The sequence below is a fragment of the Hyposmocoma kahamanoa genome, unplaced genomic scaffold (assembly GCF_003589595.1).
Source record: "Hyposmocoma kahamanoa isolate Upper Pololo Valley unplaced genomic scaffold, ASM358959v1 100021, whole genome shotgun sequence".
NCBI lineage: Eukaryota > Metazoa > Arthropoda > Insecta > Lepidoptera > Cosmopterigidae > Hyposmocoma > Hyposmocoma kahamanoa.
The window spans coordinates 10,346,827-10,360,784 of NW_020653200.1; the positions used below are offsets into that span (position 1 = coordinate 10,346,827).

At 36.4% G+C, this 13,958-nt stretch overlaps 2 protein-coding genes across 10 annotated transcripts in view; one reads left to right on the forward strand and one right to left on the reverse strand.

Annotated features, from left to right (window-relative positions):
* LOC113227908 (coiled-coil domain-containing protein AGAP005037) overlaps positions 1-10,264 on the reverse strand; it is a 169,260-nt gene extending 158,996 nt beyond the window's left edge. For 8 of the 9 annotated variants that reach the window (XM_026461104.1, XM_026461325.1, XM_026461037.1 and 5 more), the window contains exon 1: positions 8,491-10,264. In XM_026461104.1, the coding sequence (XP_026316889.1) occupies positions 8,491-10,264 (1,774 nt within the window). The remainder of the gene's footprint in view (positions 1-8,490) is intronic. The other variant, XM_026461491.1, reaches the window with a different exon arrangement.
* Positions 1-13,958, forward strand: part of LOC113228486 (solute carrier family 35 member B1 homolog) — a 48,236-nt gene that overhangs the window by 21,348 nt on the left and 12,930 nt on the right. The window lies entirely within an intron of this gene.

A 13,958-nucleotide genomic window follows, 5' to 3' on the forward strand; every position in this document is an offset into this window, starting at 1 on the left:
CACCAATCTGATCCAGGTTATTTATATTTTACCGACCCTGACCTGCCTCTACAAAATATGGACATCAAATTCTTGTGGACTTTAGAGAATATTGGCATAACCGACTCTGCAAAAACAACACGAGAAGAGGAAGCCGTTCATCATTTTAATGATACAGTTCAATACCATGAAGGGAGGTACTATGTAAAATGGCCATGGACGCAGCATACTTCAAACTTACCAACAAATTATGGCTTAGCTTATGGTAGACTAAAAGGTTTATTACAACGTTCAGATTTTACTACATTACAAGAATATGACGAGATATTGAGGGAACAATGTGACTCCGGAATTATCGAAGTAATAGACCCACAAATGAATGCAGAAAATGAAAAAGGACCTCCGATTCATTATTTACCGCATCATTTAATAAAACAAGCCGGTAAGCGAGGACGCGTGGTATACGATGCATCTGCGAAGTTAAAGAACCAGCGAAGTTTGAATGAATGTATGTACAAAGGGCCATGTATGCTACAAGACTTGACTGCCTTATTATTGAACTTCAGAATAAATAAAATTGGGATACTTGCGGATGTTGAAAAGGCTTTTCTACAAGTTGGGTTACAGGCTGAAGCTAGAGACGTGACTCGGTTTCTATGGATAAAAGATATCACGAAACCGATTTCAGAAGACAATCTTATTCACTTGAGATTCTGTCGTGTACCATTCGGCATTATTTCTAGCCCCTTTCTACTCACAGCTACTATACGTTACCACTTGTCTAAGAAGAATGGCGGTATTCTGGAACGTATTGCAGATAAATGCTATGTGGACAATTTAGTTACGAGTGCCAATAACATACATGTAGCCCGCGAATTGTATGCTGAAGCTAAGACCGCATTCCAAGAATTGTCAATGAATATTCGAGATTGGACTTCCAATGATAAATCCCTAATGAAGAAAATACCTGAGCAATATAGGGCCAAAGAATTAGACCAAGTCAAGGTATTAGGTTTACTTTGGAATGTAGAAGACGATACACTTCAGTTGAAACTCAAGGAGGACATATTTAATGAGACAAGGATATTGAAAGCTAACAAGAGAGAAGTTTTAAGAACTTTAGCCTCCCTTTACGACCCTTGTGGCTTCGTGTCTCCTTTGACAATGCCGGCTAAGCTTTTACTTCAAGAACTATGGCGAAAAAAGTACAGATGGGAAACCAAACTACCTGAAGATCTTCTATCTCAGTGGAAAGACACAGTGTCAAATTTAAGCGACATTAAACATATTAAATTACCAAGACATCTAGGCCATGATAAGGAAAAGGAAAACGCTAAGTTTGAGCTACACTGTTTCACTGACGCAAGCCAAAACTCTTATGCAGCTGTTGCGTATCTACGATCTGAAGATACAAGTGGCGTCCAAGTGACACTGCTAATGTCAAAAGCTCGTGTAGCTCCACTGAAAGATAAAGAAAACTTAAAGATACCAAGGTTAGAGTTGCTTGGTTATTTGATTGGTAACAGACTGCTCACCTACCTAGTGAAGTCCATAGCACTCCCTAATGTTAGACAATTTCTTTGGACTGATAGTCTGGTCGTTCTCAGTTGGATAGAATCTAAAAAGTTATTGCCTCCATTTGTTACAAGAAGAGTGGAAGAAATAAAACAGAACATGGAAGTACATCGGTGCTACATCAACACTGAGCATAATCCTGCAGATATTGCAAATAGGCCAGAAACATGGATTGAGAAAAAACATTTATGGTTCCATGGACCAGCATTCCTAGCCGCAGACAAAAGAACGTGGCCGAGAAATATGCACCTGGAAGACCACGTCGTGTCTGTTTCAGCAGCGGCGGAGGGTCTGGACGAGGTACAGACACTAATTCTCGACGATAGACCTAGTGAAGAAATTGAGAGGACACAGCCAGTGGTACAGATGAACTCTCAACTACAGGAAATCATAGATTTGCAATCCAGTCACTTTCCTGAAGAATTCAAGGGCAAAGAAACACATCTGACTCGAAACCTAGGATTGTTTAAAGATGTAGACGGTATTCTTCGTTGTAAAGGTCGTTTGATGCACGCGGACTTATCATACGAAACTCAGCATCCGATCTTACTACCGAAGGATTGTGAATTCACGACAAAGATAATAAAAGATGCTCATGAAAGGCACTACCATGTAGGCGTACCACATACACTGAGTGTAATACGTCACCGATATTGGATACCTCAAGGCCGAGTACAGGTTCGAAAGGTTATTCAAAAATGCCCACAGTGTATTAAGCACGGCGGAGGCCCATACCAGCTGCCTAAAACCCCGGCTCTGCCAGTTGAAAGAGTAAAGTATTCAAGTCCATTTACATATACAGGCGTAGACTACTTTGGCCCAATGCATGTTGAAACAAGTAATGGCAAAGAAAAGAGGTGGATCTGCTTATTTACATGTCTGGTGGTACGAGCCCTTCATCTGGAGGTAGTACAAGATATGAGAGCGGAGGAATTCCTACTGGCACTTAGGCGATTTGTGGCTTCCAGAGGAGCCCCTTCACATATAATGTCTGACAACGCGATGCAGTTTAAATTGATGTCTGAAGTCTTGTCAAGTAACTACTGTACACAAAATAAGATCTCTTGGAAATTTATACCACAATTAGCACCCTGGCATGGTGGCGTGTACGAGCGACTTGTATCGGTGGTGAAACACTATTTGAAGAGGACATTGGAGAAGCTGAGGGAAGTGGAAGCCGTAGTCAACACAAGACCTCTTACTTATGTGGGAGCAGACGTGGACTATATTTTGAAACCGGCAGACTTTTTATCGATGGGTAAATGTTTAGAGTTAGATCTGCCTATTGACCAGTTGACTCCTGCAACCATTACAAAGGAAACCCTCGTTGAAGGATGGAGAAGGGGCCAGAAAGTGATGAAAGAGTTTAAGAACATGTTTATTGGGCAATACCTTCTCAACCTTAGAGAAAAGTATCAGCACTCGCCCAAACAACCCAGAGTAATGTCACACATCAAACCTTGTGTAGGCGATATAGTGCAAATTAAAGGTGAACAGAAAAACCGGAATCAATGGAAAGTTGGAAGGATATCAGAGTTGATCAAAGGATCGGACGGAGAAGTTAGAGTGGCAAGAGTCAGAGTGGAAAATACTGATTTCATTCGCTCTATTGGTCATCTCTACCCACTCGAAGCCGAAGTTGTGAGTGAATATAACGGTGCACCTAATAGTGTAAACCTACCTGAAGTACCTGAAGTTCCTACGGCAGTGGAGCTTGACCAAATACCTGCCTACCCTCTTCAAGATCAAGTAGCCATGGATGTAGAGCAACTTGGAGGAGTTATTGAAGAAATAACTGGATCACATCAGGATCAAATGAATGACGTAGGAGATGAGCTTGTGAATACATCCCCAGTAGATGCTCCTGGTGCAGAACTTTCCAATCAGGACAATAACGATGGTAGACCTGAGTCTTCAGCCGAGGATGGACCTGAGTCTCCAGCGGAGGATGGGAGAGTAAGGCGCAACGCAGCTGTACGAGCGAGGGAGAAGATTGCTGAGTGGACTCGGCAGCTGTTCGCCTTGCTGTAAGCCAAGCCGCCGCCGGGAGTGTCGCGTACGGTCGCGATTGACAGTTACTGGTGAGTGCCTCTATTCTTTCTGAACGGAATGTTAAAATAGCAACACAGAGGGAGAAATGGGGGGAATGATAATGTTTAAAAGGAAAGGAACGTTAGAGAGAAAAGAGGGAGATTAGTTTTGGAGAGTAGCAAAAAGGGTGAGAGGAGGTGTAGTTAGTGCGAAGCAGATGGTGAAGTGTTTTCTAATCTGGTGAGTGTTTGTACTAATAAAGAGATATGGTAATATTGAGATATAGATGAAAGGATTATTGTATCTTGCTGGAGGTTTGGGTTGATCTAAGGGGAAGGTGGAGGATCAACATGGGGCCTCAGGGCCCCAATCTTCTACGCGTCGCTCTTGGCAACAGGTGTGCCCGTCTGATGAGAGGATCCAACCACCATGTGGCTCTCGGGTTTACTTGTGGTGTCGGTCGAGGCACGCAGAAGGTTTAACGATAATTGTAGTATGCATTAGCGCAATTATAAATCCCTATATCTCTATGTTATCATATTATTAAGCATGAGACTTTGTCGCATATGAGAATTGACCTTACATTGAACCAAGGCTATCCGACATCATGACAAAACATGTAGGATATAAAACGTGGCGACAGGGAGGTCAGCGTAGTGAACGAGCAGGAGCTTAAATGTGACGTTTTCAAGTGTAAATTTATTTTACCTATGGAATAAATAATCTTTGACTTTGACTTTGACTTTGAGTCAAATATAATACAGATATTCAGACATTTACGTAACCTGACCTAAGATTGTATACACATAAAACAACAATATTTTTGTATGTAGGAAGAAATATATTAAATTCGAATAAGTTGTTGAGAAACACATATATTATAAATATTACATTTATGACTAGATATTACACTCCAAAAGAATACAAGGTAAGGTAAGACAAACCTCGTACAGCTGTTTGGTAATAAGACTGTAATGCGGTAAATATTATGTATCAGCGCAATCACAACAGTCGTTGAAAAGTTTGCATGCATAGTTAGGGAATAGGCGATTAGAACACCACGTATTACGTCTAGGTGAGTGGTGGGCATGACTGCATACCGAGGGTACCTTAAAGGAAAGTTAAGTGAAATCATACTCGTAATTACGGACGTTTAATTTTGAATCCGCATATGAAAACCGCCTTTTTACCATACCTACGGAGTACGACAACAACCAAACAAATTGTTTTAGCGCCCAATGTATTGTATCACCACCACATAATGCGGTAATCAAGGAGATATTATTTATTTTCTCCAAACACTTGAAAAATACTACATTACTTGTTTTCTTCACACCCTTAATCTATATCGGTTTATCTGGGTGCCGCATAATTCTCTTATAATCTTGATAAATACACAACAAAATAATAATTTCTTCCAGAGTACTAGTATAATAAATTTGTTAATATAACGCATGCGTGATGCTTTTTCTAAAAACTTATCATATGTTCCGTGAAACTAACCTGGCGTTCCATTGTCGACAATATTTAATTATTTCCCACACATTGTGTATTTTGAAGGTATGTCCCTTTATTTCTTAAGGAACTTATGTATACTTTTTTAATATTTCAACACACCTTCTTATCGACAAATCATTTATACAATATGTCAAGGTCAAACAGGAGGACAAATATGTCACAGTAATTTATTATTACTCAATTATTCTACAAAATTAATAATAAACGAAATCGGTAATGAACCATCGCGGAATGACATTAATAAAAATATTAAACAATAGCGGTCCCAGATTAAGTCCTTGAAAAACTTTGAAGTTATATTTTGTACTGACAACGATGGGCTATTGACGACCATAAATAAGGGTCTATCAGCCAAATATGCATAAATCGAAGTAGTGGCCACGATATGCCATAGATAGCTAATATCTGTAGTAAAATTTGGTGGAATTTCCTTTTCTATTTCAGCCGTCAAACAGAATGTGAGCACACTGTTTTCGGTTTTGAAGGGTTAAGGGTGCTAGTGAAATTACAGGCACATGGAACTTGTCAACTTATATCTCAGGGTGACAGGTGCAATGGCAGTGTCCCTCAGACCTTTTATCAATTCTGCAATCCCCTTTCCATCGTTGGGGCGTTAGACAGCAGAAATAGACTGGGGTTACAGTTATGAATATGTCCAAAATGTGGTTAGTATTGTGGAAATTTGTAATTAGGATCTGAAAGTGATTAACGAAATAGACCCACCATCATGTCAAAAAGTGATTAAAAACTTTATTGAAAGAATCGACATCTGTAACTGTGATCTTGGTGGACATTTATCTGATATCATTATTCATTCATAATTGCCAAACCTTACTTTTTGTAATAAAATAAAAATTTGAATCATTGCCATCTAAATTTATTGTTTTATTTTGATTTTCAAAACAAAGTTCTTGATCAAAAACCCTATATTAATAGTTAAAAATTTGCTGTAAATCTTCCAAAGGTAGATAAATAAAATTCGCACAAAATGTTACGTTTCCACATTTACATGGCGTACGGCATTGGAGTGGAATTCCCTGCCTGCAAATTTGTTCCCTGAACGCTAACTTGGGCAATTTCAAGGCGAGAATGTATATATACAAAGGTGTTATGCTCGATCGTCGACGGCACTTTTCATCAGGTGATAAAATTCACTGTTCTCTTAGTAAAAATATAAAAACACCCAAATAAATTATATTCAATTACTTTTTGTGAAATTGTTCCACTAATTTGTTATAATTATTGCGAACACTCAGAAAAAAATTCCTTCGATCCGGCCGGATTCGAACCTACGTCTTCTAGCTTACCGTGGCAGACGCTATTTCAATAAGTTATCACGTTTCAGACGCAGGTTTCAAACTCATGTATGCTTTAATGAGATCCTGGAACTCAAAACTTCGTTTGTAATATACAGAGGCATTATTAATGCATCTCGAAAGCGACTTTAGCCTTCAAACGAGATAGATATTCGGGGTGAAATGCTCAAGCAACTTGGTGAAACATAATATATACTCTACTCGCCGTATCGATAGTAGAACGATGACATGATGATGTATCTAACCTAAATTCAGAAGAACAACGAACTATGTATAAACATATTTTATATGTGCAACTTAGTGCGTAATCACATGAGCTGCATTTCAACTGCAGTTCAAACGCTACTTTGCGGTTGCTTTGCATGTGCACTCGCACATACTATTTGTTGTTGTAATACAACTGAGTGAGACGAAGTAGAACTAAACGTTTATAACAAAAAAAAAAAAGAGTACTTCTACCTTGATAATACGTGAAACATTAGAGCGTTACAACTTTACCTGTGACCACTGTCGTGCTGGTAAATGAGTAATATTATGTTACATGTAGGTACATAGAAGATACGCTAGTAAATGTATACGCCAATATATTCGAATAAATGTATAGTGCTAGGATGTATTATTTTCATAATTTCCTGCGTTAATTCAAGTGCACACGCAGCGAAATCACAATCATTCAAAATCTGAAATAATGTAGTATTGCAGATTTTATTATTAAATTAGTTTCGAATTAAGCTTATACACGATACACACACATGATTATTTTTTTTGGTTAATTTAATTTTCAAATTCAAATTATAAAATTGACCAAAAACATCGGCCATGTTAAAAAAAAATTAACAACCTGGTTTTCAGTAATTGGCTTACTTACACGTGTAATTAAAACGTGCTTGATCTGTAAATACTTTGAATGTGTGTATTTAAGATAAGGACGATTTATCATATAAGAAATTATATTTTACACATCTATTATTCTCAAATCACCCCATATAATGGAAAGTTTAAATTACTTATCTACAAGTAGAAGGCAAGTTTGGCGTCTGGCTCGTCGACGTCCCAAACAGCATGTTAAATTTATACGACGAAGTCAACATTCTAAGTTATACTACGTGCTAGTGTTTCCCACATGTGATGTTAGGTAAAGCAGGTTTTGCTTAAAAGTATGTATCATCTAGCAAATTTTTCGATCGGAAAATTACGTAAGCGGGCAAACTACATGATGAACTACACACTATTACATGTAAAAAAAATTGAAATTGGATTTTGATACTAATCTCCTTATCATAGCCATGTCTGACACGCACTTGGTCTATTCCTTTTTGTTATGTTTTTATAAATATTTTTAAATACCGTAACGAAATGTCCAAAAGTATTTATTTTTGTGAGAAAATATTTTTTTTGCCTTATTTCAAAATCCTAGCTCAATTATACTCGAGTTGTTTTTTGAATTAAAGTATTTTTTTTTATTGATACGTTGTGTAACTTATATTTTATTTATTACTACTTTTGTGGCCGCTGTTGTTTACTTTGAATTCAATACTACATATTAATTACAATCATAGCTTTATAATTATTCGAGTTCATTTAAATTTCATATTGTTAATTGCGTAAAAGCCTCCAAATCATTGACAAAAGTATTATTTATTTCTGCTGTATTATTCTTGCGAGTAACCGCTCGTTTCCATCGTCGCCTTAGAACCATAATTTTAACAAGGTCGTAAGAAAATACAATATTTATTTTAAAGCCCAGAGTAACTTACAATTTATGCGGTAAATAATGTATTAACATAAATACAATAACTAGGTACTAATGACTATTTTTGGATGCTTTGTGACGCTCAGGAATTGACAAAAGTAATTGAAGGGTAATTAATGAACTACTAATAAGGAAATCCATCTCAGTCGTAATTGGCCTTACATATTTTTACAGGCGTTTATAATTACACCCTTATACGTATAGAACAAACTCAATTAGGTGCCTACAGAACATTAAGTATTTATTCAAGCTTTTTCAAATTTTAGCTTATTTATCCATAAATAATGTTGAGACACTTCAATAAAAAAGTTCACTCACCCTTTTGCGCATTGCTCTGCAATATCCGCTGTATTTCACCGGCCTCTGAACCACTTTCAGACTCCGAGTAAATTGACCGACTTCCACCAATAGAATTAACACTTTTCTTCTGAGTCACAATCGCTACATTACCGTGAGCGCTCGAAGAGCGAACGGGCGGTTGCGGTGGAATTTTCTGAGATTCTTTTGATCCATTACCCTTTCTGAAAACGTCGTGGTATGCAGTTCGAATGTTTGTATTCACTGATTTTCTTGCATCTCTACTCACAACATCGATGGTGTTCCTGGCTTTCGCTGGATACTGTTCTTCGAAACTAACTCTTTTTGTTTGTTGAACAACATTTTGATTATCGCTTTGAGGTTCGCGAGGAAATGATTGTTGCTGCATGTTTGTCCTGGAACCGGGCGAAATCGTCCGTATAAACAGTTTTTCTGGGTGTCTATACACTATTGCTGGATCACCAGAGTAAATGTCAAAGTTACGTGGATTTACATTTGTATCAGTTCTTCTTTCTGGTGCTCCTCTAACAAACGGTGAATTTGACTGAACTGTTTGTTTCACGGTATAGGTATTTAAAGACTTTCCTCGCGGTAAACTGTGACTTTTATGTTCACCTACTAGAGAGTTTGGAGTGCTACAACTAGAATGGGTACGGGTAGTGTTATATCTGTCTGGGCTACTTATAAAAGTATTCATAGACTGCCTTAGGAAATATTCTTCCTCTTTTTCCTTTAATTCTTTTAGTTTTTGCCAGTAAAATATTTCAACTTTCTGGCGGGTCTTTTCTTTTTCTGCTTCTGCTAGTTTATGTTCCTTTACTGGACTCGATATTGTACCCTGAGTCTGGATTATATGACTACTCTCAATTCTAGGAGAGGATGGGGATGTGTTGCGATTACTTAATCTATTTAAAGAATTTCTCTTTTCTTCGGTCTCCGTCATGATTTTTCTCACATGTTCGTAAGGAGATACAGTTTTTGGCATATTCGGAATCTTATGACTAACAGGCATTGGAGAAGTAGGAGCTGAATAATTGTATGGTTTATTAACATTTAACTCATTTTTACAAGGGATTACCGAAGATTTGCTCAATTCAGGGAATTCGTTGTTAAAAGACAGGCTTCGTGCCCTCTTAGGTTGTATTGTTCGCACTTCAGCTTCTTTTTTTGGTGAAATCAGAAACTTTGTGCTAACCCGCTTAATTTCTGCACCAACAGAAGTAGGATTCTCTAGCCCTTGGGGTGCTTTGCATGTTTCAATTTCTTCGACTGGAGATGATATATTTATCAAATGTTCTAAAGAGTGATAGTAAACATCTGGGTACTGCGAATTAGAAGATTCGTTGTGGTTTGATTGTGTATGCACAACTTCATTTACTGGTTTTGGTGGTACTTGAGGTCTTGCAGTGTAGTAAAGTTCATTTTTGTCAATTGCGTATTTCCATGAACTGTGATTGGTTGGATGTTTTACACTTTCTGAAACTAAAGTGCTACTTGAAGAATTATTACTAGATATATCGCGGTATATAATATCATTTTCATATTTTTGAGTGTGATGTGCAGTTACGTTCTCGTAAATGCGCTCATGCTTAAGTTCTTTTGTATGGTTTTGTTTGTCGGTTCGGCCAGTCAGTCGAGCAATTTGATTGCCTTTCGATGATTCTCCGGGCACATTTTTTTCTTTTTGGTTCTTGTTCTTAGATTTATTAGCAAAAAATACGCTTGGAAATAATTTCCGGAAGCTATTGCTTCTTTTTTTATTGCTATCTTCCATGTCTTCAAGCTTTTTCATGTGTCATCTTTATCTGAAATAAACAAAAATTAAGAATTAGCGCTGAACAAATTCTTTAACGTCTACTTTTTTGATGGACAGTGCTTTTTATTCGTTAAAAGGTTTTTGCGGCGAATAATGGGGCACTATTATGTGTCTTATAGAGCTATTGTATCCAGTTAATGGTCTGGATGAAATGGTTACGCTTATTGACAGTATAGAATTATATTCACGTCGTTCCACCGAACCTGAGACCGAGGTTTATTGAACATAAACATCGGCGTCTGGTTACAAAGTCTCAAGGTTACGGGAACACCATTAATACGGCTCAAGTTTTCTGACGTAAACTACAGCCGTATGTTTAATAATAATAATAAACAATAATAATAACACACGCACTCAACATAGCGCCGCACTAGGGAACCCTGTGTCGCGGGTGCCACCGACATGCATATAGACAACCACAAATTACACCCAAACTCACGAGAGAATTAAATGTAGGCCATATAAATATTTTTCCCGGCCCGGGAATCGAACCTGGTACCTCTGCGTGGCAGTCCGTTCGGCCACAGAGGCAGTTTTAATAATGCATATATGTTTAACGTTAAGTGAAAATCAAAGTATTCACGCTTTATTGTTTCTAAAAATTATCATATATGTATATTGTTTAACAAATAACATGCATTTAAAGATTCAGAAACTTCGCAATTGTAATATTTTATTTAAGTAAATGTTGCTTTCAGGCGTTACTTTAATAATGTAAAAGTAAATTAAGCAATGTTCTTAATAGCATTGGGGTTCAGCGATCTAAACTAAATGTAGCCAGAAAGGCCTCAAGTCAATATTACTTACATACAATGCCATTATGATATCAATCGTAGTTCGACAGAAAAAAGAAACATATTTTAACGCCGTTGTGCCTAATATTCGTATTTTTGGAGACCTTTGTCAAATTGTGTCGTACACTTTTGAAGAGTACTTTTACAATAAGTGTTTATTGGTCACAGCTATGGCCGAACAGATCATAAATTATAATATTATTATTTGCCAAGCTTTGGGTCTGGTTAGAAGAGTAGCATTTCCCTAGTGTCAACATGTACATAGCGTTTTGTCTTATTATCCAGAACTTACAAAGTAGGTAGGTAGGTAAGGCCATGATAATAACATGAAACAGATATGAAACTGAAACCCAAGTTCGAGTGTTTCACAATATTCATATTTACTTTTAGAGTGAGTCTCCTATTGCGCTAACTTAGGACATATCGGTAGGTACTCTGATACAGGCAAATCATATTTATTTATATGATATTTATTTCAATGATATTTATTTATTTTTACTTTTTATGATACCCAGTAATGGAACCATAAGGTCGTGCGCCTGGTGGCTTTCAGAGCTTGAATTTATAGATATCTGAGGGGCACTGCCACTGCGCTCGTCACACTGAGACACAAATCGACAAAGATCATGTGCCTATAGTTTCACCAGAGCACTCTACCCTTCAAAACCGAAACACAGTAATGCTCACATTACGGTCTGGCGGCAGAAATAGGTAAAGCAACAATAATAAATATCTTCAAATATCCATGAAAAAAATATAAATTTAGTATTATTATGTCTCTATGTCTGTCTGTGATGATATTAATGACAATTCTGTTTTATTTCTAGATTGTGGCTGGCAAACAATACATTGTGGTACTACATTAGCAAACGTACCTGAAATAAACCTTATTTACATCACAACATATTAATCCTTTTTACCCTCCGGCATGATGTGGTTAGTCATATAGCTGTTTTTGTAGAATTATGATTCGATTCAAAATTGATCCTTTTTTGACTTAATACTTCAAGGATCACATATTTATATAGAAAACTCTAAATTTTATAATGAATTCCGAGTTTTTTGTTAGTGTAATCACATGACATTATTGTGATGACCCCGGTACATTGCGCGGCAGATACGTCTCAGTTCTTTTTAAGCCATCTTCCTGATGAATTATAAAAGTTTTGATATATGCCACTATTCTCGATAGTCATCGCAGAAACGTAAAAACACTTACCTATTTATAATATCCGGATTTTAAATATCTTAACAGGGAGAGAAGTTCGTGTGGCTCTTAATTCTTGCACTACATATTTATTTTAACGATAATAGCCGATAACCACCGAGTGTGGACTTTCTTATCAAAGTTCGGCATTGCTGATAACAAGCTAAGTACGTATAACCGTCCACCTTAGCCACTATCAAAAACACTTCTAAAACATTTAAAAATTTTAAAAATAAATAAACATCGATAACTACTTATAATAATCGCCTAGGTACCACACTAATAAATATATTTAGACAGACCTATCCAACAGACATAACTAATAATTGTTTGTAGCTGCAGTATATATTTCAAATATTTCCAATACACCAGCATCATCTCTGTAGTCTACACATCTTTACGCTAATTCAGACAGGAATGCTGAGATGAGTAATATAGTCAAACGTAGGAAGGTTATGATTAATATGGCAGTATGTATGAACTGGACATAGAAAAGTAATTAATTACGTTGGTATTAAAATCACATATTGTTTTTTTTAAACTAGAAATTGTCACTCAGGTTGATACCCGATTACGAATTGCCATACTTATCATGACATCGCAAGGGTTTGCACGGGCAGATAGCTATAAATATATATATTATTGCGTGGTTGTCTAAAGTTTGCTGCAGCCGATATAATTATATATTAAGGCATCTGCATTAATATTTATTACATTTCCTATCTCTATACATATCTATGTAGAGATAGGAAATATTGCTTACTTTTTTAAACATTAAAACGTGCTTTTTTAAACGCCTTCCTTAAACGCTTTTTTGTTTGAAAAACGTTTAAGCGCATCGACTTTTAAGTTAAAAAATGCTTGCAACGTTGTATTGATAGCGAAAAGCAAGAGTAGACCACTAAAGGTTTTAAGTTTATTTGTACAATACCAGTTTAATTTATAAAATTATTATTCACATTGACGAATTAATTTGTTTAGGAAACATAGATGGCGGAACTTGAAACATAAGCACGATGTAAAAAATCTAATTGTTGAGTATTGAACTGACCAACGCCTACGCATAAATTTAAAAGCGTGTTCATGTGTTTATTTTAAAAAGAAAGCTTTTTTAAGTGCTTTTCTTTTAAACGCCCACCTCTAGATATGTATGTATAATATTTCAGTTGGATGTAGGAATAATTATTTTGGGTGAGCCGCATCATTGGTTTTAAGTTATTTATACAGGGTAACCGGAATAGTCTATTTGTGTTAATAATAGAAAACGGAGATTAAAATAACTGCGTGAATTATCTAGGTAGCTGTATCTAAGCACACAAAACTTCGCATTCAAATACATGTCAAATACTACAAACTATAACATACTGGCGATCGTGACTTTATACACAATCATTTATTAAAACATAGCCGAAATTTGTTTTCAATTCGAATACCTAAGACCATTTTAAAAAGGGCGCTATTAGGTATAGATTTAATTTATAACTATTAGTGAAAACTTCCTTACGTAACAATTAAGTACAGCGGCATAGGCTTATATTTTAATGAACAGAGGTGAAATTAAATTAAATTCATTAAAAAACGACAGCCACAATCACTGGAGTAAATTCATGAGATAATACACGAAAAGTTGAAAATGCGATTTTCTAACTAT